Source organism: Lepidochelys kempii, chromosome 6 (assembly GCF_965140265.1).
Source record: "Lepidochelys kempii isolate rLepKem1 chromosome 6, rLepKem1.hap2, whole genome shotgun sequence".
NCBI classification, from domain to species: Eukaryota; Metazoa; Chordata; order Testudines; family Cheloniidae; genus Lepidochelys; species Lepidochelys kempii.
In genome coordinates this window covers 93395662-93423247 of record NC_133261.1, presented here as the reverse complement: position 1 = coordinate 93423247, position 27586 = coordinate 93395662, and the positions used below count along the sequence as shown (strand labels likewise).

At 43.3% G+C, this 27586-nt stretch overlaps 1 protein-coding gene across 2 annotated transcripts in view; it reads left to right on the top strand.

Moving 5' to 3' along the window:
• The window catches only part of SPTLC2 (serine palmitoyltransferase long chain base subunit 2), a 120860-nt gene that overhangs the window by 33346 nt on the left and 59928 nt on the right, over positions 1–27586 (top strand). For both annotated transcript variants that reach the window (XM_073349295.1, XM_073349296.1), the window contains exons 3-9: positions 2345–2499; positions 6119–6267; positions 6650–6774; positions 11279–11372; positions 14613–14718; positions 15639–15858; positions 17702–17828. In XM_073349295.1, coding sequence (XP_073205396.1) covers positions 2345–2499; positions 6119–6267; positions 6650–6774; positions 11279–11372; positions 14613–14718; positions 15639–15858; positions 17702–17828 — 976 coding nt within the window. The remainder of the gene's footprint in view (positions 1–2344; positions 2500–6118; positions 6268–6649; positions 6775–11278; positions 11373–14612; positions 14719–15638; positions 15859–17701; positions 17829–27586) is intronic.

Here is a 27586-nt window from a genome sequence, read left to right as displayed (position 1 = left end):
GTGGGCCGCAGTTTGCCCATCCCTGTCCTAAATGTGATGAGATTGTATTAATCATGTCTTCCTCCTAAAGAACCTCTATAGATAGTACATGAACTACTTCCAAAATACTTAAGTTAAACCTTCCTGAATTAAGTTTAATTCCATAAGGTTTGTCCAGGATATTGTTATCTGTAAAACTCACTTCCCCTTGAGGTTCTAAAAACTTTAATTCTCCTTAGGTAGGAAAGGACACATCTGAGATCCACGGTCTACCTGGGAGGTCCATTCTGTGACTGGATTTGGTTTGCCCTTCTGTAATTTAAATTACCTGTGGAGGAATAAATAGGTTTGTTTGTTTTTTTTTTTTTGCTGCTCTGCTGTGTGAAGGTGGCTAAGGGCTTTTAAAAAAACAATTCTACATGCTCTTTTTTAGAAATATCAGGACTGTTGCATCTCGTTGTGACGCTTTGGGTTTCCCCCAGATCTGCAGGGCATTCAGTCACTGCCTGCCTGCTCTGTAGCCCTGAGTGCTGTTGTGTTGTGAGCATGCTGCTCATGTTAGGGCTCTAAGCCACAGCTGTACAATGCTAGTCTTTACTCTTTTTGTTTGTGGTTTTCCTTGGAGGATCCAGAGCAGTGGATGAGGTACCATGCTAACTGAAGGAGAAAGGGGGTTAAATCTTTAACAAAAACGTTTTTCTTCCAGATATGTAACATGAGTTGGAGTTATTTGGTCTGTCGGGACCTAATTAAAAGCTTTGAAAGAAGTATGAATAAATATTACTTTCCTCTCAATCAAGATTTACTTCCATGGTACAGTGGAACCTCAGAGTTATGAACACCTCGGAAATGGAGGTTGTTTGCAATTCTGAAATGTTCAGAACTCTGAACTAAACATTATGGTGGTTCTTTCAAAAGTTTACAACTAAACATTGACTTAATACATCTTTCAAACTTTACTATGCAGAAGAAAAATGCTGCTTTTAACCATATTAATTTAAATGAAACAAGCACAGAAACAGTTTCCTTACCTTGTGAAATCTTTTTTTTAAACTTTTCCTATATTTTTAGTAGTTTACATTTAACACAGTACTACACTGTATTTGCTCTTTTTGGTCTCTGCTGCTGCCTGATTGCATACTTCCAGTTCCAAATGAGGTGTGTGGTTGAGTGGTCCGTTTGTAACTCTGGTATTCGTAACTCTGAGGTTCTACTTATACATAATGTCAAAACATTAATTCTTCACTCTTTCATATGAGCTCCTCAATAAAACAGGCCAGACAAGTTCTGAATTTCTAATATGAAAAACAGCTTGCATGGATTTTCTTCCTGTCTGTCTTCCTCTATCATAAACTCCAGCTTTTCCTCCTGTGTAGGTCACTTTTAATGAAAGATGCTTTTCTTGCACCAGTAGATCAGGTGAATAGTGTATTCTACATAGTCTCACTGCTCTTCTGATGTCAAACTTCCTTTTAATTGAACAGTAAATAAAGAAATTTTGTTATCCTTTCAAGCTTTCAAAGTGGGCCAAGGGAGTACGTTACCCTGTGCTCAGATGAGTCAGTGTTGTCAGTAAGCTTGAAGTTCTTCCTTGTTATCCATTCAAGACATACATTTGGTTTTCTTGAGAGATATGTTGGAAAGGAAGCTGGAGTTCAGGAAACATTTTTGCAAACAAACTTTGTGGGATATAAGTGATAATGCAAACTATAGAGAAGAGTTTGTTAGAATTCAGCTTTACAATTGGGATTCTGAACACTAGTTTGGGAAATTTGGAAGTTAATTTCCACAGTAATGCTAATGCTGCTGTATTGCATTAAAGTATGTTGTTTTTCTGAAAATGAACTGTAAAAAGGGTACCTTCATACAGAAGATTTCCTTGCTCTCCTTTGCAGCTGAACACACAGTGAACAGGAACTGCTGCACTGGGAGAGGAGGAGTTGGGAAAGTAGGCCCCAGCGGGGGCCACCCCTTCTCCATCTCTTCTCTACAATGGGATGTAAACAACTGAGGAAATTTTACTCATCTCCTGGGATTGAAATATGGATAATGTGGATAAGGGCATGCCCTAGGAATTGGGAAGTTTAGGTTCTGTTCCTGGTTCTGCTGCTATGTGGAGTTGGGCAAGCGGCTTTCCCTGTGCCTCAGCTTCCCAGCAGAGCTTTATGTAGGGAATGACACCTCAGTGAAGTTCTTTAAAATCAGTGGCTGAAAAGTGTTCAGTGTGATCATATATTGCATTTTTCTTGAGTGCACTTAAAAGTGCATCCCAAACTGATGCAGAAAACTGGCTCTCCTTGTATCACAACAGACGAGGCATATGATCTTTTCTCTTGTTTGAATGCCCTTAATGTATCTTTTGCAGGACTTTGTCCCATTGTATCAGGACTTTGAAAACTTCTACACAAGGAACCTTTACATGCGCATTCGAGACAGCTGGAACAGACCAATCTGCAGTGTACCTGGGGCCAAAGTGGACATGATGGAGAGACTTTCCCAGGACTACAATTGGACATTTGTGTGAGTTAAAGCTTGGGGAAAGATTCCCAACAATTAGTCTGAAGTGGAGAATGCCTGAGGGCTATGAAACTGTCTTTGAAGGAGCAGCGGGCCCTGCACAGACTAGTGGATAAGAGGGAAGGTCTTCTCCTGGATCAGTTATTGGTTAAAACATAGGAAACAAAGGGTAGGAATCAACTGTCAGTTTTCACAGTGGAGAAAGGTAAATTAGCAGGTTCCCCAAGGGGTCTGTACTCGGACCAGCGCTGTTCAACATAGTCGTAAATGATCTGGAAAATGGGTAAACAGTCAGGTGGCAGACAATACAAAATTACTCAAGATAGTAAAGTCCAAAGGAAACTGAAGAGTCTGTCTCTCAAAACAGGGTGACTGGACAACAAAATGGCAGATGAAACTCAATGTTGATAAATGCAGAGTAAAGCACAATGGAAAACAAATCCCAACTATACACAAAAATGATGGGGGTCTAAATTAGCTGTTATGCAAGAAAAAGATTGTGGAGTCATTGTGAATAGTGCACCGAAAACATCTACTCGATGTGCAGTAGCAGTCTAAAAAAGCTACCAGAATGTTAGGAACTATTAGGAAATGGATAGATACTATGACAGAAAATATCATAATGCCCCTAGATAAACCCATAATACGCCCATACCATGAATACTGCATGCAGTTCTGGTCTCCCCATTTAAAAAAATAATATTTAAATTGGAACAAGTAGAGAGAAGAGCAGCAAAAATTATTAAGGTATAGAATAGCTTCCATATGAGGGGAGATTAAGACCGGGACTGTTCAGCCTGGAAAAGAGGTGTGGGGATGGGGGAAGAGAAATATGGTAGCTGTCTAAAAAATCATGAATGTTGTGGAGAAAGTGAATAAGAAAGTGCCAGTTACCCATTCACATAACACAAGAATCAGGGGGTCACCTAATGAAATTAATAGGCAGCAGATTTAAAACAAACATAAGTAAGTACTTCTTCCCACCACTCACAATCAACCAGTGAAACTTGTTGCTAGGGGAAGGCCAAAACTATAACTGGGTTCAAAAAAGTATCCGATAAGTTCCTGAAGGATAGATCCATCAATGGCCATTAGCCAAGATGGTCAGGGATGCAATCCTATAATGGGCTCTGAGACTTTTTAAACCTGTGATTACTAGATGCTGGGACTGGAGGACAGGTGATGGATCACTCCCTAATTGCCCTGTTCTGTTCATTTCCTCTGAAACACCTGGCACTGGCCACTGTCGAAGACAAGATACTGGGCTAGATGAATCATTGGTCTGACCCAGTATGGCCATTCTGATTGTTCTTAGAAGTGCCACAAATTTGAACCAAGGAACTTCAGAGTTTGAGATGCTAATTCCTCTTCACTGGGATTATGATTTACACCAAGTATAAACGATTACACATCTGTAAACACAGTGATTAGAAGTGTTTTTATATCATTGTATGGAAGGGTTCACATAGTAGTGGGAAGCCAGTGGTAAAATCAGGCCAGTACCTTTGTGAGGGCATTTACTGTGTATGCTGCTTAGCCTGTCTCACTTCTGGTGACTTTATTCTGACATGGATTAGAATTCAAGTGAGAGTTTGGTATTCTGGCTCCTGGAGTGTACCGTGGTGTTAATTGAGATTGAATATGTAAGCCAAAGGTGTTAACCCAGTCACTGCCCAACATTAAATAGTTTTAACCAAGGTTTGGGGTTTGGTATTCAGAGACCTCCGCCTGCCTAGAACCATGGCAAGTAGTATACTATAAAATTCATGCAAAAGGTTAGTAGTTTGACAAAGACTCAAAATGAGGTAGAGAGCATTGAAACTGAAATTGATAGGTTAACTTTGTTTTGGATAATCAAAGTCCTTTTTTGGAAACACTGAATATTTGTTAATCTTTTATTTAGCCAAACCATTTTTGGTGGTGAAGTAAAGGGTGAGTTCTGTTGTTCAGTTCTGAGTTGGGAATGAGTCGCTTTCCTGCTTTAGACAAGACCGATATAGAAAAGATAGGGGGGAAACGCAGCTTTTGTTGATGATCTCAGGATACAGGGTGGCTGGTCAGTTGTGGATGGATGCTTTGGGCTGACAGGTGGGCCACGACAGCTGTTCTGGACTCCAGCTCACCATGGATATCATCTGGTTGTTCTGGGCAGGTCCCTCTCCTTCACTGGTCCTTCTCAGGCCGAACAGAGTTGGATGGACTGTCTTGTTCCATTGTGCTGGTGCCGTGCAATATGGTTGGCTTCAGGATCACATGAAAAGCTAGGAGGGAAAGAGCAGGAGGAAGATATAAGGGACAGAAAGAAGCACATGAGGGAGGGGAATACAGCAGAATCTCACATTTATCAAGTTATGGTCCTTGCTGGTTTAGCGATAATGGTCCTGTGCTTCCACTGGAGTATCAAAGTCTAGTGTCACAGCAACAATCCTTCCACTACTCCTTCAGTGATGATAAAAGGTTTTTCTTCTTCCCCAAAGTCTCTTAAGAACCCCAAAAAGGAGTGATGAGTGGTGATTTCATTATTTTATCCATCAATTAGACAAAACTTCCTACATGCCAATTTTGGTTCACTGATTTCTGATCCCATGCTGTTTTTGTTTAACCAGGCATGAACTTAACACATTTCTTGAATTATATTAGTTGGCCTCTTTATACTAATTCAGTCCTTGTCTAGCTTTTGTATCTTTTCCCATCAACATTTGTTACAGGATATTGTGACATTCCATTAACTTTCACTCATTTCTCACAGCTGAGCACGCAATTAGGGTAAATTTGTGGGCTCGATTATCACAACAGTACATCTCCCACAAACATCACATGATTGTCTAATGCTGAGTTTAGCAGGAGTGCTCTGGGTCAAGACTGAAATAAACTGGCAGAGCTGTGGGGTGGAGACCAGAAGTGGAATAGCAAGGGTTTCTACAGATCAAGTCTGAGGTACCCTGACAGAGGTTGTATGTAAGAAACCTGTACAGCCCAACACACAGTGTAACTTGATTCCTGTCCTTGGCTTTCAAGAGTATTGTATTTAATACAACTCTTTTCCACTACAGTTTGTTCTTGCCCCATATTGCAACACACCAGTGCTGACTTCCAGATGCATTTCCTTTGTGTGCTGGGGGGATATCCTGTGGGGGATAGTGCCAACCCAATTGGTCTAAAAAATTAATTTTTAAAATGGGAAGAAAAGGCTCGAAATTTGGGAGTGGGAGGCTGAAGAAAGGACATAGCTAACAAATGGTTCGAAAAACCTTCAGCATTCTTTTAAAAATTTAAGATAGTATTCCAAAGAACATCTACTGGCTTCTAGCCTTCATTTAATTTTTTAAAATATATAAGCATAAAAAAGATGAGAAATCAGATATTTGTAAAAAATGGTTTATATACCTTTAACACATCTAACTTGAATTAGAAACCCCAGCAATGAAAGAGCATCCTTGTTCAGCTAATTTTAGTTTTGAAAATGAGGGCCATATCCATGTAAACTTTCTGGCCACTGGTTGTTGGTCTCTCCTAGTTCCATGCATTTCCTAGCAAGCTAATGGTAGCTAGTGTATTCTTGTGTAGCTGGATCTTGGGTTTGATTGTCAGTGTCTTAACATGTGATGTTATTGAAATACAGGTACACAGGGAGAGTGATAAAAGACGTTATTAACATGGGTTCCTACAACTATCTTGGATTTGCTCAGAACACTGGAATTTGCAAAGAAGCAGCAGCTAAAGTACTGACACAGTATGGAGCTGGGGTATGCAGCACTAGGCAGGAAATGGGTAAGTTTGGGTGGGGGGCAGGTGTTTTCAAAGTATATACGTAAATCATCATCTGTTCATTAGTCTCTGCAAAACATTGTATGGTTCCAGCTTTTGAACCTCAGATGAAGCAGTGAAGAAATCACAACTATAGAGTGAAGATAAATTCTGTGTTCTTTTCTGTTCTGTCATGCTTAGTTTACACAGCCACAACAGTCTTCATTGACATGTTCTCAGATTTTCCACCGACCCTTCCCCTCATCTCCCCCTCCCCCCCCCCCCCCTTTTCTGGATCATACCAAAAAAAAAAAATTCTAGCTGTTGAAAAACCTTTTGTGGTACAGATTTGGCCCCAGGTTCATTTGGTTTATTTTTGACTTATCTTTTGCTATTTTATGTGCAGGAAATCTGGACAAGCATGAGGAACTGGAAAAACTAGTGGCCAGGTTCCTGGGTGTGGAGGCTGCAATGACTTATGGGATGGGGTTTTCAACCAACTCAATGAACATTCCTGCTTTAGTTGGCAAGGTATGGCTTCAGAGAGAATGGGTAACAGGGTGTGAGGCATGAAGTTTCTGCTTATGGACTCTTTAGGGGTTGTTCACTCTTTTTTCAAAGAAGTCACTGCAAATGTTCTTTGCAGAAACAGGTCCTGATATGTCATCAATACTGTATCTCAACCAAAGGGTCTTTTGGGGACAGTGTGTGCTCGGACCTATAATGCTCTAGAATGGCTCGTGTTGGGAGAGAGCACAACCCTGTGGGACTTCTAGTTTCTGCAGGCCACACCTTAATATTAAAGATGGTGATTACTTCCGTAAACTGCCCAGTTACAGACTGTTCTGACAGCTTGCTGGGAGACTGAATCATCTGAATGCCACTTCTAACTGGCATAAAATTGAGCCAAGTTGGGCATCCCAGTCATAAACTTGGAAACCTGTAATCTCTCATACAGACAGTAGTTACTAGGGAAGAAAAATTTCCTTTGATGTAATAAACGCATAAAAGAACAAACATTTTGTTCACTAAATAGTTCTGCATTAATGAATACAATGATCATCCAGGTTTGCAAAATAATAAGTCGGCTGCCTGATAGCACAGAACTCAGCCTGAATCTCTTGCATCTCTAAATGGTGTTCTCTAATCACAGGAGATTAAGGCCTGGTCTACGCTGGGGGGCGAGCTAGATCGGTTTAAATTACGCAACTTCAGCTATGAAAATAGAGTAGCTGAAGTCGACATACATAGAGCTACTTACCGCGGTGTCTTCACTGTGGTAGGTTGACTGCTGAAGCTCCCCCGTCGACTCCGCCTACGCTTCTCACTCCAGTGGGGTACCGGAGTTGATGGGAGAGCGCTCGGCAGTCGATTTATTGCGTCTTCAATAGATGCGATAAATCGACCCTGGCTGGATCAATCGCTCTGAAGGTAAGTGTAGACATGCCCTGAGAGATGGAGAAGACCTGTTAAACTCCATTTAATTCATCTCCCTCTGTTGGTATAGTACAAAGTATGTCTATTGCGGTCTCCTGTTCAGGTTTAAATATAATCTAATGGGGCTTCTCCTTCCCTTGGGAGATAATTCTACAGCCGTGCACGTCTATCAGGATTTTTTCTTGGTACAATTTAAATATTCCCATTTTTAATTTCATCCTGTTATTCCTTATTATTCCCCCTTGGACCGTTCTGAATTCCTCCTATGGTGTTTGAACCTCTCAAATTTCTGTTGCTTCATCTCATCTCCTGCCTTTTTCTGTGTGTAGTCCTTTTCTTGAATACCTTCAGTGCCTGTCTCTGACACTGCTTACAATTTTCCCAAGCAGCAGAAGTGAAATTGACAATATTCTGGGCAGTTTCACTGAAGCTATTCAGAATCTTGTGGGCATCAGTGAAAATGAAAGCTTTGCTCACTTTCACTGTGTTGACACCTGGGTAGCTCTGATCAGCATCCAGGGTTGCAGTAGCTGTCTGCAGATAGAAGAGGATCACTTCGTGTTTGTGTTGTAAAGTTATTTCCACAACTATAGAAACTAGCACTTATGTTAAATGATTGCTTAAATTTTCCAGATACTGCTGGCTTAGCTGCTGCCATAACTTTCTATCCCTGTGTGTGAACATTTACCATGGTAAAGTCTTCCAAGTCCTAGGTTTCCTGGTTTATTTTCTCAAGATGCCTTGTTTTTGTATTTAAAACTATCTGAAGTAATGAGTAAGATTTTGTGACAGATTATCAAATACTTTATAAAAATCAGTTACTTACTTACCATTTATAGTTATTCTCATCCAAGGATCTTAATTGTTTTACTTCTGTGTTATAAGGTGATTTCTATGGTGTATGATGAAGAAGGGTCTTCAGAAGGAGTTTCAACTCAGTGCAGTAATAGAAATTAAAATGACCAGATTTGGGATAGTCCATTAAAAATTGAAGTGTTCATGTTGTTTTCTCCAGGCATTCTAGAACCCTGTTATATATCATTGATAACAATAAGAATGGAATAGCTGCTAGAAACAGTATCAGGTTTGGGAGAAAAGTTCAAGAGCTTGTAGGGTCTATGGGGAGGGAATGAAAATTCAAAAAACTAGTGTCAACTGCAAGGATAATTTCACTTGCTGACCAGAGAACGCATATTTCTGATGCAGCAATGGAAATTTAGAATTTTTTAAAACATTCTTATTTAAGTTAAACACTTTGCATCGATTGCATCTGATATAGTTTGAAGATTAAAGTTAATAGGGTTAGTCTTCCTTTTGTCAATTGTAGGTATTAGAGAAACTAGTAATTTTCACCTATTTTTATTCCTTTTAGTAATAAGACTGCTTTCTTTTTTCATTTTGCCTAATAATTATAAAGTCCCCAATTATAAAGTCCCCAAAGATTAGATAACTCTTCTTTTTTGGATGTCCTTATCTTTCCTCTACAAGTCTCACCTGACCCTCTGTTATTGTGTGGTTGCATCCGGTCTTCTCTTCTAAGACTCTGGAGCATGTCCCTGGTGAAGCAACTACTTCATGCTCTTCACATTTTGTTTTGGAAGATGCATGGTCTCTTTAGCCTTAAATATGTGTGTTCTTGGAATTGACCAGCTGTTTTCCACACTGGTAGATATTAATACTTCTTCCAATTGCATCTTATGTAAAAGTATTAAGTGCTCAAAATCTAATATCTTTGAAATGCCATGTTGTGTGAATCCCACAGTATTTACTACGGCTGATTTAAATAGCCAGGGACAACTTTTCCTCATGATTTTTCACTTCTTCCTGACCCTCAGTGAAATGATGTTGATCCAGGTTTCTCTGAAAACTTCCTGGATCCTAAAGTTGTCTTCTGTGTGGCATAGGCTCGTCTTTTGTGTATACTCGATTCTGGTTGTCCATTACTCCAGATACCTATTGTAGGTAACTGAAATCCTCCATGAGTACAGTGTAACAGACGAGTATTTATTTTGTCAATATAGATCCAATATAAATTTATTTAATATACCATCAATATCTCTCTAGAAGGAGCCTCAGAGGTGGTGAGTGAGGTTAACCAGCATTTCTGGATCTTCTGAAGGAACACAAATGCTAAAATGTCAAGGCCCAAGACTTTTATTTTCTTTCCCAATCTGCAGATGGTTGGGTTTTTTAAAACATAATTAGGTGATACTCCGCTATTATGGTGATGAAGGCCATGTAAATATAAATTGGAAGGGCACATTGAGGGATGCTGGGTGACCTAGGTTTGCACTGCAATTAAAAAAACAAAACAAAAAACTGGCATGAAATCTGAGCTGGGTCAATTGATTCGGGCTCACAAGGCTAAAAATGGCAGTGTAGAAGTTTGGCCTTGGGCTGGACTCTGGCTCTGAGATCCTGTGAGTGGGGAGGGTCTCAAAGCCCAGGGTCCAGCTGACCAGAGGTAACCCGTTAGCTAATCAGGAAGACTGGCAGTCTTTCATTATTTACACTGTAATTAGGCATTTACATCACACTTGATAAGCCTAAAATAGAAGTCACCACAGCTGTGCTGGTCACAAAAGAACTGCTTGAGCATTTTTTTCCCCTGTTCTTCAAAAGCTTTAGTGACATCTTCAGTTACTACTTAAGTCTCCATTCTACTGTTGTCATCGGTGAGGGGATTGAGAGCACAATAATAGGACCTAACCTACCCCAATAGTGTCTAGTCAGCATAGCCAGCAGGAGGGACTCATAGGCTCCATAAGCATGAGGTAATCGATCTGTTACTCCCCATGGGCTGTCAGCAACAGGACACCCTGAACTGATGCTGAAAACGGCATAGCTGTAATGCAAATAGGACATAGTCATTTTTTCAACACTGGCAAAAATGATTGAGAACAGTTGCGTCCTTTCTACAGTTTTGAGCACCAGATTTTGGAGGGGATGGGCGCATTGCTGATGATCGTTAGCAGCAGCCAGTCAAGTTCCTAGTGTAGACAGAGCCAAGGATAGGCTGGGGCTGGAAAGCTGGGGATGGTGTGAAATCCATAAGGGTTGTGCAGTCAGAAATATGCAGACTTCCTGAGGGTGAGTCAGGGTGCACTGAAAACTTCCTGTTCTGTACTACATTTCCTGTTCTCCATTTTATGTGAGCACTGATTTTAACAAACTTCATTGTAATTGCTTAATAGCAGTACCCGTGCCGCCTTTTAATATAAGGCTGATCGAAGTCACTAGTAGATGTTAGTTCAACGATATTAGGAAATCTTATCTTTTCCCTGAGAATGGATTAAATTGTTTTCAGACATACTCGGCCCTGTATTGCACACAGCACTTCCTAGTAAGGTATGGCTTTCACGTATTCCCCACAGGATTCATATGGTGAATCACTGATCTTGACTTCATGGCAGGATACTGGGATGTGCACACATGTCCATTACTGGCGATAGTTAAAGACACAGCTGTCTCATCTAATACAAGCACAGCAGTTTGAAGAGTACTCTGACTAAAGACAAATAAGAGTGGTCTTGCACACTGGTCTGCTGTTAACCTCAGTCTATTCAGCCTTTCTGTCTCATTTTTTCCCCTTGTGCAGGGCTGCCTGATACTGAGCGATGAGCTGAATCATGCATCACTAGTGCTTGGAGCAAGACTGTCAGGAGCAACTATTCGAATCTTCAAGCACAACAGTGAGTACCTGTTAGGGGGCACTTCCTTTTGTAGCTCAGACAGGTCACTCTTTTCTGAGAACCCTGCCTCTTGTCGCAGTAAATCTGAATTTCCAGCTGGGAAACCCATTTCCAGTAATTGGAGGCTCTTAGGGGCTGCTAGCACCTTGAAGTTAATAGTGTTGAAAACCCTGGATTGGAAGCTCTATTCTTTGCAAATTGGCCATTAAATACAGGCTTTTTTAAGGCTGCTGAGAAAGGACACTTATGGAAGAGATTTAAACTGGGTGAGTGAATTTAGTGCTTATGCAAATGTGGGTATCTGATTAAATCTAGACATTAAAGGCAGGTGTCATGTAGGCTTTCTCTTCTCTCCCTTCCCAGATCTACCAGTACTCCTCTGCCCCAATCAGTAGCACTTTGTGATGTTGCATTTCTGGGTCCCCTTATAGCTGTTCATATGTAAAGTAGGGATATAAAATAGTAAATGGTTAACCAGTAAGCATTAGTCTTACCATTAACCCCCAGCCCTGGACCTGGCTGGAGCTGGGGCCCCTTGTCTGGCTGGAGTGGAGCCCCCAGGCCCTCTCCCTTTAATCGGTTAAACAATATAATTGTAGTAGTTTAAACGGTTTACTTTTTAAACAATATTTACATCCCTAATGTAAAGTCAGTGTATGTCTGTCTGGAATATGCAGGGGAACTGCTGGTGTTCACACCTTTCAGTTTGTAACATGTATGGGTCAGCACACTTACAGAATCTTATTACAATCCATGTCCGATACTAAAGTGGTGAATGTCGTGTAAGATCCTAGATAGATGATTGTCATATGGTTTCTTAGGTCATTGCTTAGTTTCCTAGGTCAGGATCTAGGCTGTAATAAGATTCCCTCACATGGTTCTGTAATCATTTCCATCCTATGGACAAAAACATTAAAAATGAGTACCCCTACCCGTGCCTGGCACTATGCTTTGGCACAGAATCCTGTATCTGGACTCTGAAACCAAAAAGAAAAGGTTCTTTCAGCTCCTCCCACCTCCACTTTTCAAAATCACACTCTTTCCTCTTTTTTGTGATTGTCTGTGTTCCCCACCAGCCTCCCCATAATTTGTTTTCTATGCCTGGCTCTCTCCTCTGCCTCCCTGTCTTCATCCTATGTCACTTCAACTTCCATGTTGATCACTCCATCTCTAATGTCTTGCTTTCTTTCCTTTGCGCTCTTAGTTTGGACTGACTCCTGCATGATTTATTCACATTAGCCATTCCATCAACTGGATCTCCAAGTGCTAGTGGTATGCTCTTCTCATCACTCAGATGCACTCTGGTCTTGTCATTCAACATCAATCACTCCCTTGCTCCTCCCTGCATCATTTCATCTGCACTGTCATTCAATTCAGGCTACTGATGTCTCAGAGTCTGCTGCTACTCCCAGCCCTCCACTTTACTGTTATGGTGTGGTATGAATTCCGCCCCCTCCTGTGCATTCCCCTTGCCTTTGGTCTCTGCTCCTCTAGTGCAGTGTTTCTAGAGGGCAGAGGCCTGTAACTACCCCAGCTTCCTCCACTCACTGTCCTTTGCTCATTTTACTCTGTTTTGTTCCTTGTGTATTCACTTTCTCTTTCCACACCTCCAATCCAATCAGGTCTCACCAGATTTTCTTCCTTATTAACTCTTGTCTTTTCTCCACTCACCATCTTGTTCAGTTTATTTAAAGACAGAAATTACATTGGGGAGAACTTGCTTCCTCATCTATCCTCCTTTGCCCAATCCCCAGCAGTCTGTCTCAGGCCCATAATCCTTGAACTCATTCTCTCCCCTCTGGCTTCTTTGTTCCAGCCACTAAGCCTTCACTCATCTCCACCTGCCATTTACCAACCCATTTCTCTCTTCCCTTTTATTTCCATGTCTGTCTCTTTCTGATGGCTTAATCTCTGTACTGTTGTACTCTTAACCAGGGATGACCAAATCCTGGCCCATAGTGGAAATCACGGGGCAGTGCTATACCACACAGCCACAGTCACCTTTAACATGAGATGTGGCTTGCAGGAGAATGCAGGTCCTCAAATGCAATGTGGCTAAACTTGGACCATGATAGAGTATAGATTCCACAGGTACAGTAACTCCTCACTTAAAGTCGTCCCGGTTAACGTTGTTTTGTTGTTACGTCGCTGATCAGTTAGGGAACATGCTCTTTTAAAGTTGTGCAATGCTCCCTTTATAACGTCGTTTGGCAGCCGCCTGCTTTGTCCACTGCTTGCAGGAAGAGCATCCTGTTGCAGCTAGCTGGTGGGGGCTTGGAACCGGGGTGGACCGGCAGCCCCCCATCAGCTCCCCTAAGTTCCCTGTGCAGCAGCTGCCCAGCAGGCTATCAATTGCCGGAAGTTCAGCTGTCCCTCCCCGCACTGCCCTCTGCCTTGGAGCTGCTCTCCGGAGCCTAATTGTTGGGGGAGGCTAATGTCAGGGTGTCCCCCTCCACCATGCTCCTGCACCCTGTTTACCCCATCTCCATAGAGCAGGGGGGACACAGGACAGGGCTCAGGACGGAGAGAGCTTCCTGGCAGCAGCTGCTCTGGTCTCAGCTTGCTGATTAACTTAAGAAGGTGGTGTACTTAAGAGTGGTGTCAGCCTACTTAAAGGGGAAATGCTCATCTCTCTCTCTCACACACAGGGTGTGTGTGTCTGTCTCTGTCTGCCATGCTGTCTCCCCTCCCTCCATTCCTGCTGCCTTGTGGAGAGTGAGGCTACATTAACAACAGTGAGTTAACCCTTGAGAGCTCAGCCCAGTGCTAGTTCATCATTTAGCAGTAAGGCATTCCCTGGGAGATATCCCACCCTCTGACTCCACCACCTGAACCAAGCTTCACAATCATCATTGCTGTGTACAGTATTAATTTGTTTGTTTAAAACTTATACTGTGCGTGTGTGTGTATGCGTGTGTGTGTGTGTGTATGTCTTTTGTCTGGCAAAAAAAAATTTCCCTGGAACCTAACCCCCACTATTTACACTAATTCTTATGGGGAAATTGGATTTGCTTAACATCGTTTCACTTAGTCACATTTTTCAGGAACATAACTACAACGTTAAGTGAGGAGTTACTGTATTAGTCTCTGTGGACCACTCTTCATATCAGAGGGTGGCTGTGACTTGTAGCTGTGGCCTCATTTGAGTGCTCCTGCACTTAATTATGTCATGCTAATGGGGAAATAGTAATAAAGGCTGCTTGGTGGAATCTTGCTATCTTTTTTTTCTTTTCTGTGCAGACATGCAGAGCCTGGAGAAACTGCTCAAAGATGCCATTGTGCATGGGCAACCTCGCACCCGCAGGCCCTGGAAAAAAATCCTCATCCTAGTGGAAGGAATTTACAGGTACAAGTTATTCTCTACCTTGCCTACACTCTTCACAAGATCCAGCTGTCAGGGTTTGGGTTCCATCGCTGGACCAAGCAGTAGAGCTGGTTAATAAGAGCATGCCACTTAGCTGTTGCTCTTGATGAGAGACCATTTGTTTTAGACCTAGTTTGATCTTTAAGCTCCTCCCACATGGCCCACTGTAATAACAGCTGGTACTGGTGGAAAGCTTCCTATCTCCTAAATACAACACAAATGCTAAGTAATCTAAACAAATTATTTACATCAAACATGCTAAGCTCTGGAGCTGAGTTTATACCCTCTAGTCCAATTCCATTTCTAGCAGTCTGTTATTGATCATGCTAATGGGAATAGATGGCAATATGTGCAGATCTCATGACTTCTCTTAGGGTGTGTGGGAGGTATAAATTGGAGCTCAGTTGTCCTTGCACCTGGCTCATGACCTAAGGATCAGGTGGTCTTGAGCTGCTATTGGAAGGCATGGGTCAGCCTGGTTGATCTCATTTAGGAGATCAACAATGTCACGTTAATTGGTGGCAGCATAGGACACTGAGGTTTGTGAGGTAGAGAAGCAGTATCTGTTGTAGATGGAAATGCATTACAGAATGCATTGGGTTGCTCTGTCATCCTTGCGCCTACTTAATCTGTTTAACTTGTGATGCTGATTTTCAGAATAAGGAAATTTGAACACTGAATGCAACAAATCTTGTTTTTAAACATAAACACTTGTAAAAGAAATCTTTCCATAGAGGGGTTATGGTCTGTAGATAATGCTTCCATGATAATTACGTAACTGCTAAAAGGAAGTAAAGAAAAGGAGGGTAGGAATCCAGTTTAGAATCTCCAAACAGAACCCCGATTATAAAAAACCCTTAAAGCTGAATCTAACATGATTTGATCTGTTTTTTCTTCGACAGCATGGAGGGTTCCATAGTCCGCCTACCTGAAGTGATTGCCCTCAAGAAGAAGTACAAGTCATACCTGTACCTGGACGAGGCTCACAGTATAGGTGCCCTGGGTCTCACTGGCCGGGGCGTGGTGGAGTATTTTGGACTTAACCCTGAGGATGTAGATGTTATGATGGGAACGTTCACCAAGGCCTTTGGAGCTGCTGGAGGATACATCGGAGGCAAGAAGGTAAAGAGGTGGTGGGGAGACATGATAGGAAGCAAGGTATTCATTTGGGCTTCTGAAGGTCAAAAAGTGGAAACTACTTTTTGGGTAGCAGATAGTTAGGGCCCTACCCAGTTCTGTACCAGGATACATCCCTGGAGGCCTTCAGTGTTAGCTTGTTTTTTTTAGTTCACCTGGTACACTGGGAACTAAACATTGATGTACAGTTCAGTTATGTGGAATTTTGTCCAATGTGGATGAGTTGAATCCAGGAAAAAATTCCCTTCAGAACTCCTAATTCCCTAAAAGGAGTGATTAGCTAAAGCTGCTGAGACTTGGGGAGGAGAGGTTGTGCAATTCTTTTGCTAATAGCTACTCAGTGCTTTAAGGTAGGGATTTTTTAATTGCTACCTGTTAATGAAGCTAGTAGTGAGAACTCTGAAGGCAAGGCTTTCCTAGCTCCTAATTAAGCTTTATGGAGCAACACTGTATGCTATTTCATCTGCTTTCAGGCATCTTTTTTCTTTCCATTGTCCTTTCTCTCTTTGCTATATGCCCGATATCCTCCCTGTGGGGGCCATCTAACACCTCTTGGGAAGCCCTGCTCTAGAGCAGTGGTTCCCAACCTTTTTTCATTTGTGGCCCCCTAAAAAAATACAGAATGGAGGTGCAGACCCCTTTGGAAATCGTAAACATTGTGTGCACGCTCCCAAGGATCCATGTACCGTAGGTAGACCACTGCGTGGATACAAAATTTGTATCCGCAGACATGGTCCATGGCCATAAAGCGGATATCTGCAGATTTGCAGAGCTCTAACCACAGGTTGAAAACCACTGTTCTATGGTAATGACAACCTTTTGCAGATCCCTTAGACAGACATAGTCTGCAGACTCCCAGGCGTCCATGGACCTCAGGTTGAGAACCACTGCTCTAAATTTCTCTGGTGCTAGGAGGGGACAAAAACAGCATCATGCTAATAGAACTTGAGTAATATATGCTGAGAGAAATTTCTGCCCCTGGTTACCGTTGTGCCTTCCCGTTGCTTTTTTCATAGCGGAGGCCAGAATTTGTCCCACCGCGTGCTGTGGTGTTTTACCATAGTGCTTCTCATTTCTGGGGGTTGTGGAATAGTTTTATTATACAATGAGTGATGAGTAACCATTCCAGGGAGTGGTGCCTCTTGTCTTCCTCATGGCTTGCTTCCATCCTGTAGCAAAAGCTATATTTGAGTGCAGAAGATAGGAGTAAGTAATAGAAAGGGAGTGGCTCTCTGAAGTTCTTGCTCATTCTTAAATTACACCTGCTGCCTTATCCATAGTGCACTTAGCAGAGATCCCTTGTGACCTTTTGTATGCCTTGTTCAGTGACATGCTTAGCAATGATTTGTATCAAACATGATACATAGCCATCTGCAGAGCCTACTCACCACCACTCAGGAATGAGAGGATTGATTTGCATCTTCCCGTGACAGAACAATTGCTCTCGAAACACAACCTGTGCACAGCTTGAGTAATTCCAGACATCTTGTTGCGAAACCCAATGCTGTGATCATTGGCAGAATGAATCTACATTTGAGTTATCCGAATTTTTTTGGTTGACCCTCATCCTGCCTTGGGATACAAAGTATAGTGCACAGGCATGTTTCACCCCTGCTGTTAGCACTTTAGTTTAGTAAATGTCGTGTGCAGCTTTTTACGAGCTTCCCAGCCTTTTCTAGGTGACTTGTGGAGTGTGTGTGTGTGTGTGTGTGTCCGCGCAACGTGTGGTGCTACCAATTTGTAGGGTGGTCATGGTGTCAGTGGAGCCTATAGCTTTAAGATCTGACTGATGGTGGTATCTGAAGGCCTCCTGTGTTCGTTTTGTCAGGAGCTGATTGACTACCTCCGTACGCATTCTCATAGTGCAGTGTATGCCACGTCACTGTCACCACCTGTTATGGAGCAAATCCTCACCTCCATGAAGTGCATTATGGGTGAAGATGGCACAACTTTTGGTAAGTCTTTTCTATTCGGTAAATGCTTCCAATCCTGGAATGGGGGTCTGTGACTGCTGGAAACTAAACCTTTTTATAACCGTGGCACTGGTAACTGTGCTTGCTGCCAGACATGTTAGCATGCATTTTTGTTAACTATCTTATTGCTTCAGGAGTTAGGTTTATTCACTATTAGTTGTAGCATCCCTACTTTCTAATGCTGCTCTGCTAGTAATCTAGCAAGGTAATTCCAGCAAAAGGTAGGACAGGTTAATCTTACCTAAAAGGCAAACTGATGTTGTGTACAGTACTGAATTTTCTTCTCTCTCTCTCTCAAAAAAAAAATGCAAATTTAAACACATCGCATCTCCCTACTTTGAGTGATCTGTGCCTAGATATGTCTCTCTTTGAGATAACGGATCACTCAGAGGAAGGTGTAGTGGTTGAGTTTTTTTCAGGGTAATTGGAAATATTTAGCCGCTAAACTATAGTATTTAGAATTTGCATCATCCCAAATTGAAACCTTGTTTCAAAATGAACGTAAGGCTTGGTCTAGCAGGTTTTTTTATAATATAGCATGTGTCATAAATATAAAGGGAAGGGTAAACCCCTTTGAAATCCCTCCTGGCCAGGGGAAAGCTCCTCTCACCTGTAAAGGGTTAAGAAGCTAAAGGTAACCTCGCTGGCACCTGACCAAAATGACCAATGAGGAGACAAGATACTTTCAAAAGCTGGGAGGAGGGAGAGAAACAAAGGGTTTGTGTGTCTGTCTGTAGTCGTCTTGGCCAGGGACAGAACAGGAATGGAGCCTTAGAACTTTTAGTAAGTAATCTAGCTAGGTATGTGTTAGATTATGATTTCTTTAAATGGCTGAGAAAAGAATTGTGCTGAATAGAATAACTATTTCTGTCTGTGTATCTTTTTTGTAACTTAAGGTTTTGCCTAGAGGGGTTCTCTATGTTTTTGAATCTAATTACCCTGTAAGATATCTACCATCCTGATTTTACAGGGGGGATTTCTTTATTTCTATTTACTTCTATTTTTTATTAAAAGTCTTCTTGTAAAACACTGAATGCTTTTTCATTGTTCTCAGATCCAAGGGTTTGGGTCTGTGGTCACCTATGCAAATTGGTGAGGCTTTTTATCCAACATTTCCCAGGAAAGGGGGAGTGCAAGTGTTGGGAGGATTGTTCATTGTTCTTAAGATCCAAGGGTCTGGGTCTGTAGTCACCTAGGCGAATTGGTGAGGCTTTTTACCAAACCTTGTCCAGGAAGTAGGGTGCAAGGTTTTGGGAAGTTTTGGGGGGAAGGACGCGTCCAAACAGCTCTTCCCCAGTAACCAGTATTAGTTTGGTGGTGGTAGCGGCCATTCCAAGGATAACGGGGGTAATATTTTGTACCTTGGGGAAGTTTTGACCTAAGCTGGTAAAGATAAGCTTAGGAGGTTTTTCATGCAGGTCCCCACATCTGTACCCTAGAGTTCAGAGTGGGGGAGGAACCTTGACATGGTGGCACAGTGGTGGGATTAACCTGAAATCATTTTGAGATCCAGTTGAGATTTTTTGAACTAGAAATACAGATTTTAAAAAGGAATTTTTAGGAAGTCCAGAAGGCAGCTTTGAAACTGAAAGCAGCTTGGTTTCTCTCTGCTTTGTGGCCAAGGAGAGACAAAAGGGGATTATCTTGTGAATTGCAGATTTTCTTTGCCTGGAGGCAGGGTACTTAACTCCTGCAGGGAAATTCACAGTCTTCCAACCCAGAGGTTTTTTTTTTTTTTCTCTTTTCTTCCTAAAAGTAAATAGGGGGTGTGTGCTCTACCCATTTGCCTGGAGACAAAAGTGGCAGGGTTTTTTTTTAGGATTTTGATTTTTTTTTTTGTTTGTTTTACAAGGAGCACAGGTTTGAAAAGAAATTTTTTTCTTCTTTGGGCTGGGTAAGCAGGTTTCCAAGTAGTTGGAGGTTTTTTGCTTTAATTTGGGCCCAGAGCAGAGACAAGGGAATTGTCTTTTTCTGTAGGCTGACAATCACTATCAGAGAATAGGTATTCTATTCCAGCACAGCAAAATTTTACAGCCAAGTTTTGTTTGTTTATTTCTAAACCTCGGGTGTAAAGTTAGTTAAAAACAGAGAGGTTAGAATGGCCAAATCCTCAGCTCGACTACAGCTGGAATTAGCCAAATTTCAGGCTGAGGAAAAACAAAGGGAACATGAAAGACAGATAGAACTCATGCAGCTGAAGAAGGAACAAGAAAGGGAGGCAGAACAACACCAAGAGGCTGCCCACAAGAGGGAAATGGAGGCAAGGAAGCATGTGGAGGAGGAGAGGGAAAAAGAGAGGAAGCATGTGGAGGAGGAGAAGGAAAAAGAGAGGAAGCATGTGGAGGAGATGGAGAGGATAAAGGCCCAGCAGAATATACCAACAAACCCTAGCAATCCTTCTCCAGGTACCACTTCCCATCCCAGAAAGTTCCCCACCTACAAGGCAGGTGATGATACTGAGGCCTTCTTAGAAAACTTCGAAAGGGCCTGCCTTGGGTACAACATCTCTACTGACCACTACATGGTAGAGCTGAGGCCGCAGCTCAGTGGACCCTTAGCTGAGGTGGCAGCTGAAATGCCTAAAGAACACATGAACAAGTATGAACTGTTTAAATCCAAGGCGAGAGTCAGAATGGGGATAACACCCGAGCAGTCTCGTCGGAGGTTCAGAGCCCTAAGGTGGAAACCAGACATGTCATTTACCCGACATGCCTACCACATTGTAAAACATTGGGATGCCTGGATATCAGGAGCAAGTGTTGAATCTCCAGTAAATTTGCCCTTCCTAATGCAAATGGAACAATTCTTAGAGGGTGTTCCTGAGGAAATAGAAAGATACATCCTAGATGGGAAACCCAAAACTGTAATTGAGGCAGGAGAGATTGGAGCCAGATGGGTGGAGGTGGCAGAGAAGAAGAAAACTGGTCGCAGTTGGAGCGGAGACCAGAAGGGACCACCCCAGACCACACCCTATTACCGGGGGCCGCCCAAAGCCCCACCTACCTCCCAAAGAACCCTCCAGACCCCTTATCGTCCCACCACCCCGTTCTCCAGCAACCCTCCTCACCCCGGTGACCCGTCAGCTGGACGATGTTTTAAATGTAACGAGCTGGGGCATGTAAAGGCCAACTGCCCCAAGAACCCCAACAGATTACAGTTCATTGCACCGGAATCACACCAGAGGTCCACAGGCCCAGATACCTCCCAGATACCCTTGGAGCGGAGGGAAACTGTGAGTGTGGGTGGGAAGAAAGTCACCGCGTGGAGGGACACCGGAGCACAAGTGTCAGCTATCCATGCTTCCTTAGTGGACCCCAATTTAATCAACCCAGAGATCCAAGTGACGATTCAACCCTTCAAGTCCAACTCTTTCAATTTGCCTACAGCCAAGTTGCCTGTCCAGTACAAGGGCTGGTCAGGAATGTGGACTTTTGCAGTCTATGATGATTATCCCATCCCCATGCTGTTGGGGGAAGACTTGGCCAATCATGTGAAGCAGGCCAAGAGGGTGGGAATGGTCACCCGCAACCAGGCTAAACAAGCCGTGAGGCCTAGCTCTGTTCCGGAAACTTCTATCAGGACCCAGTCAGAGGTGATGGACCTGGACCCCAGGCCAATGTCTGCAACAGCAGTAGTGGATCCAGTCCCAGAGACCCAGACGGAACCAGTCCCAGAACCGGAACCAGCCAAACAACCAACACCAGACCCCGTGTCAGCACTGAATCCAGTACTTGCAACCTCAACACCAGAGGGCCCCACCGAACCTGAACTGGCAGCAGCCGATAACCCTACACAAGAGGCTCAGCCGGAGCCTGAATCCCAACATAGTGCACCAGCGGAGAGCGGTTCACAGTCAACAGAAACAGCTCCATCCCCTATATCGCTTCCAGAGGGACCAAGCCTAGGTCCACAATCCCATGAGGAACTGATGTCTCCAGCATCAAGGGAACAGTTCCAGACCGAACAGGAAGCAGATGAAAGCCTCCAGAGAGCTTGGACGGCGGCACGGAGCAACCCACCGCCTCTCAGCTCTTCTAATAGATCCAGGTTTGTTGTAGAAAGAGGACTTTTATACAAGGAAACTCTTTCTGGGGGACACCAGGAAGACTGGCATCCTCAGAGACAGTTGGTAGTTCCAACTAAATACCGGGCCAAGCTCTTGAGCTTAGCCCATGATCACCCTAGTGGCCATGCTGGGGTGAACAGGACCAAAGACCGTTTGGGGGGGTCATTCCACTGGGAGGGAATGGGCAAGGATGTTTCTACCTATGTCCAGTCTTGTGAGGTGTGCCAAAGAGTGGGAAAACCCCAAGACCAGGTCAAAGCTCCTCTCCAGCCACTCCCCATCATTGAAGTTCCATTTCAGCGAGTAGCTGTGGATATTCTGGGTCCTTTTCCGAAAAAGACACCCAGAGGAAAGCAGTACATACTGACTTTCATGGATTTTGCCACCCGATGGCCGGAAGCAGTAGCTCTAAGCAACACCAGGGCTAAAAGTGTGTGCCAGGCACTAGCAGACATTTTTGCCAGGGTAGGTTGGCCCTCCGACATCCTCACAGATGCAGGGACTAATTTCCTGGCAGGAACTATGAAAAACCTTTGGGAAGCTCATGGGGTAAATCACTTGGTTGCCACTCCTTACCATCATCAAACAAATGGCATGGTGGAGAAGTTTAATGGAACTTTGGGGGCCATGATACGTAAATTCGTAAATGAGCACTCCAATGATTGGGACCTAGTATTGCAGCAGTTGCTCTTTGCCTACAGAGCTGTACCACATCCCAGTTTAGGGTTTTCCCCATTTGAACTTGTATATGGCCGTGAGGTTAAGGGGCCATTGCAGTTGGTGAAGCAGCAATGGGAGGGATTTACACCTTCTCCAGGAACTAACATTCTGGACTTTGTAACCAACCTACAAAACACCCTCCGAACCTCTTTAGCCCTTGCTAGAGAAAACTTACAGGATGCTCAAAAAGAGCAAAAAGCCTGGTATGATAAACATGCCAGAGAGCGTTCCTTCAAAGTAGGAGACCAGGTCATGGTCTTAAAGGCGCTCCAGGCCCATAAAATGGAAGCATCGTGGGAAGGGCCATTCGTGGTCCAGGAGCGCCTGGGAGCTGTTAATTATCTCATAGCATTCCCCACCTCCAACCGAAAGCCTAAGGGGTACCATATTAATTCTCTAAAGCCCTTTTATTCCAGAGAATTAAAGGTTTGTCAGTTTACAGCCCAGGGAGGAGACGACGCTGAGTGGCCTGAAGGTGTCTATTACGAAGGGAAATGTGCTGGTGGTGTGGAAGAGGTGAACCTCTCCATGACCCTTGGGCGTATGCAGCGACAGCAGATCCAGGAGCTGTGCACTAGCTACGCGCCAACGTTCTCAGCCACCCCAGGACTGACTGAACGGGCATACCACTCCATTGACACAGGTAATGCTCACCCAATTAGGGTCCAACCTTACCGGGTGTCTCCTCAAGCTAAAACTGCTATAGAACGGGAGATCCAGGATATGTTACAGATGGGTGTAATCCGCCCCTCTGAAAGTGCATGGGCATCTCCAGTGGTTCTAGTTCCCAAACCAGATGGGGAAATACGTTTTTGCGTGGACTACCGTAAGCTAAATGCTGTAACTCGCCCAGACAACTATCCCATGCCACGCACAGATGAACTATTAGAGAAACTGGGAAGGGCCCAGTTCATCTCTACCTTGGACTTAACCAAGGGGTACTGGCAGGTACCGCTAGATGAATCTGCCAAGGAAAGGTCAGCCTTCATCACACATCTCGGGCTGTATGAATTTAATGTACTCCCTTTCGGGCTGCGAAATGCACCCGCCACTTTCCAAAGACTTGTAGATGGTCTCCTAGCGGGATTAGGAGAATATGCAGTCGCCTACCTTGACGATGTGGCCATATTTTCGGATTCCTGGGCAGACCACCTGGAACATCTACAAAAAGTCCTTGAGCGCATAAGGGAGGCAGGACTAACTGTTAAGGCTAAGAAGTGTCAAATAGGCCTAAACAGAGTGACTTACCTTGGACACCAGGTGGGTCAAGGAACTATCAGCCCCCTACAGGCCAAAGTGGATGCTATCCAAAAGTGGCCTGTCCCAAAGTCAAAGAAACAGGTTCAATCCTTCTTAGGCTTGGCCGGTTATTACAGACGATTTGTACCGCACTACAGCCAAATCGCTGCCCCACTGACAGACCTAACCAAAAAGAAACAGCCAAATGCTGTTCAGTGGACCGGAAGGTGTCAGAAGGCCTTTAACAAGCTTAAAGCGACACTCATGTCTGACCCTGTACTAAGGGCCCCAGACTTTGACAAACCGTTCCTAGTAACCACAGATGCATCCGAGCGTGGTGTGGGAGCAGTTTTAATGCAGAAAGGACCTGATCAAGAATTCCACCCTGTAGTGTTTCTCAGCAAAAAACTGTCTGAGAGGGAAAGCAACTGGTCAGTCACTGAAAAAGAATGTTATGCCATTGTCTACGCTCTGGAAAAGCTACGCCCATATGTTTGGGGACGGCGTTTCCACCTGCAAACCGACCATGCTGCACTAAAGTGGCTTCACACCGTCAAAGAAACTAACAGAAAACTTCTTCGGTGGAGTTTAGCTCTCCAAGATTTTGATTTCGACATCCAACACATCTCAGGAGCTTCTAACAAAGTGGCTGATGCACTCTCCCGTGAAAGTTTCCCAGAATCAACTGGTTAAAATCGTCCTTGAGATGTGGAAAATATTGTTAGTCTTTATGTACTTGGTAGTATATTTAGAGATGCATGTGTCTTATTAACTCTGTTTTCCTAGAGCTCCAGGAAGAAATCCCAGCCAGTGTTTCACCCTAGCTGAGATTTGGGGGGCGTGTCATAAATATAAAGGGAAGGGTAAACCCCTTTGAAATCCCTCCTGGCCAGGGGAAAGCTCCTCTCACCTGTAAAGGGTTAAGAAGCTAAAGGTAACCTCGCTGGCACCTGACCAAAATGACCAATGAGGAGACAAGATACTTTCAAAAGCTGGGAGGAGGGAGAGAAACAAAGGGTTTGTGTGTCTGTCTGTAGTCGTCTTGGCCAGGGACAGAACAGGAATGGAGCCTTAGAACTTTTAGTAAGTAATCTAGCTAGGTATGTGTTAGATTATGATTTCTTTAAATGGCTGAGAAAAGAATTGTGCTGAATAGAATAACTATTTCTGTCTGTGTATCTTTTTTGTAACTTAAGGTTTTGCCTAGAGGGGTTCTCTATGTTTTTGAATCTAATTACCCTGTAAGATATCTACCATCCTGATTTTACAGGGGGGATTTCTTTATTTCTATTTACTTCTATTTTTTATTAAAAGTCTTCTTGTAAAACACTGAATGCTTTTTCATTGTTCTCAGATCCAAGGGTTTGGGTCTGTGGTCACCTATGCAAATTGGTGAGGCTTTTTATCCAACATTTCCCAGGAAAGGGGGAGTGCAAGTGTTGGGAGGATTGTTCATTGTTCTTAAGATCCAAGGGTCTGGGTCTGTAGTCACCTAGGCGAATTGGTGAGGCTTTTTACCAAACCTTGTCCAGGAAGTAGGGTGCAAGGTTTTGGGAAGTTTTGGGGGGAAGGACGCGTCCAAACAGCTCTTCCCCAGTAACCAGTATTAGTTTGGTGGTGGTAGCGGCCATTCCAAGGATAACGGGGGTAATATTTTGTACCTTGGGGAAGTTTTGACCTAAGCTGGTAAAGATAAGCTTAGGAGGTTTTTCATGCAGGTCCCCACATCTGTACCCTAGAGTTCAGAGTGGGGGAGGAACCTTGACAGCATGTTCCTTGTGCATCAACCTTTTTTAACAGTTGATGGGTGTTACTCAGAATATATATCATTTGCAGTCCAAACACAGTTTTTTAATTCTAAAACTAATACAAATATACTGGATTCATAATGTTTTGAGCTTTTGGCCACAAGGTGGTAGTATGCACTGAAGAATTGTATTTGTGCTGTAACAGTTAGAGGAAAATATCTTTAATGGACCAACCTCTGTTGGTGAAAGAGACAAGATGAGCTTGAAAGCTTGTCTTTCACAAACAGAAGCTAGTCCAATAAAAGATATTACTGCGCCCACCTTGTCCGTCTCAAATGCTGGGACCAACAAGGCCACAACGACACTGTAACTTTAAGGCTATCCGACTAGATGACTTGACAGAACTCCTGTGGTAAAAGAATATGTTGGACACAACTCAAGGTAACCTTTCTCCTTGTCTTAAATCAGGAATAATCTAACTTATTTATATTATATTAAAGTAAAATTAATGCTGTTGATTGTTGCTGTGGTGGTAGCTCTAGGAGCAAAAGTAGCTAATCACCACGGCATGTAAGGCAGGCAGTGCGATCTGTGGTCACATCTGAGTGCAGTGTAAGGGTACATTGCAAAGAAAAGCCTGCAGCGCCAAGTCTTGGAGGCCTGGGTCAATTGACTCGCGTTCCCGGGGCTTGAGCTGCAGGGCTAAAAATAGCAGGGTAGACGGTTCAGGCTCGGGCTGGAGCCCAGGCCCTGAGTACTGGTGTCCTGCACTAGAATCCTTTTCCTCTCTAGTTCTCCAAGAACGTGCATTTACCACACAGCCAGTTATTGATGGATACAACTATGGCAAAGAGATGAGTTTTGCATCCTTTCCTAAAGGTGACACTGTCATAGCTACTTCAGCTGATCATGGCCAACATTTCACACCGATCTCCTCAGGCACTGCTTCTGTTGTGTCACTTCCAGTGTCTGCTGTGTTTAAGTAAGTGAGGACTGAAGAATGTGTAACTAATTGGAAGTTCCACATAAGTGGTTAAGATGAGCACACGTTACCAGTTTTTGAAGATGGCTTTTAGGAGCACTGGCATTTTTAGTAACTTTTCTGTATGGCCAGAGAGATTTTAAGCCTTTGAGAGCTGGTTTGTGGTATCAAAGAAACATCATGTTGTGGCAGACTTTCATGTGAGTTTTAGTGCTCTTCGAAGGTGCTGTATTTGACAGCCTGGAAAGCTGAAGTTCTCTTTTCATCCACACTCAAGTAAATGGATTACTGCAGGCTCATCTCTCCTGGAAGAATATCATTAAGTTATTAAAAAGTTTTTTCCATTTGACCTCATCAGGGTGATTCTTGCTGGGATGATTACGACAGTACTTGAAATGGTCCTATTTCAATTCATTTTCGGTGCAGCACCAATTGCCAATCTCTCTATAGTTTGAGATCATAAATCAACATTTCTTAATATATTGTTTTAAAATCCCTGCTGCTTTGCAGTCCTGTTCCATGGAGAGAGCTGGTTAAAACTCCTTTGTGCAGACTGAGCTGCTGCTCAGTGTTAACTTAAGGAACTCTTGTCCTGTTTTTGACTATCACTGGAACACAAGGACTAAGGACAGGACAATAATGTTCAACGTTTGGGAGGTAGAAATATGTAAGTTATAGAGATAATGACACTCATGAGTGGTAACTCTGGAAGGGAAACAGGTAGATAGCTTGAGGGCTGTACTAGGTTGCTCTTGAACATCTCTGAAACCAAGAGTAATACATCGTGCTGTATGAATGTTCCCTGACCATTCTGTAGGCGGCTAATTAAGATTTATTTATAGATGGGCAAAACTGAGACAGGCAATGGCCTTGCCAAAGCCACAGAAGAAACTAATAGTTGGATTTCCTTGTTCTTGGCTCTGGGCTCTGAGCAACATAAACCCTGTAATTTTTATGTACTATTCCCCGCTGGATAGAATGGGAG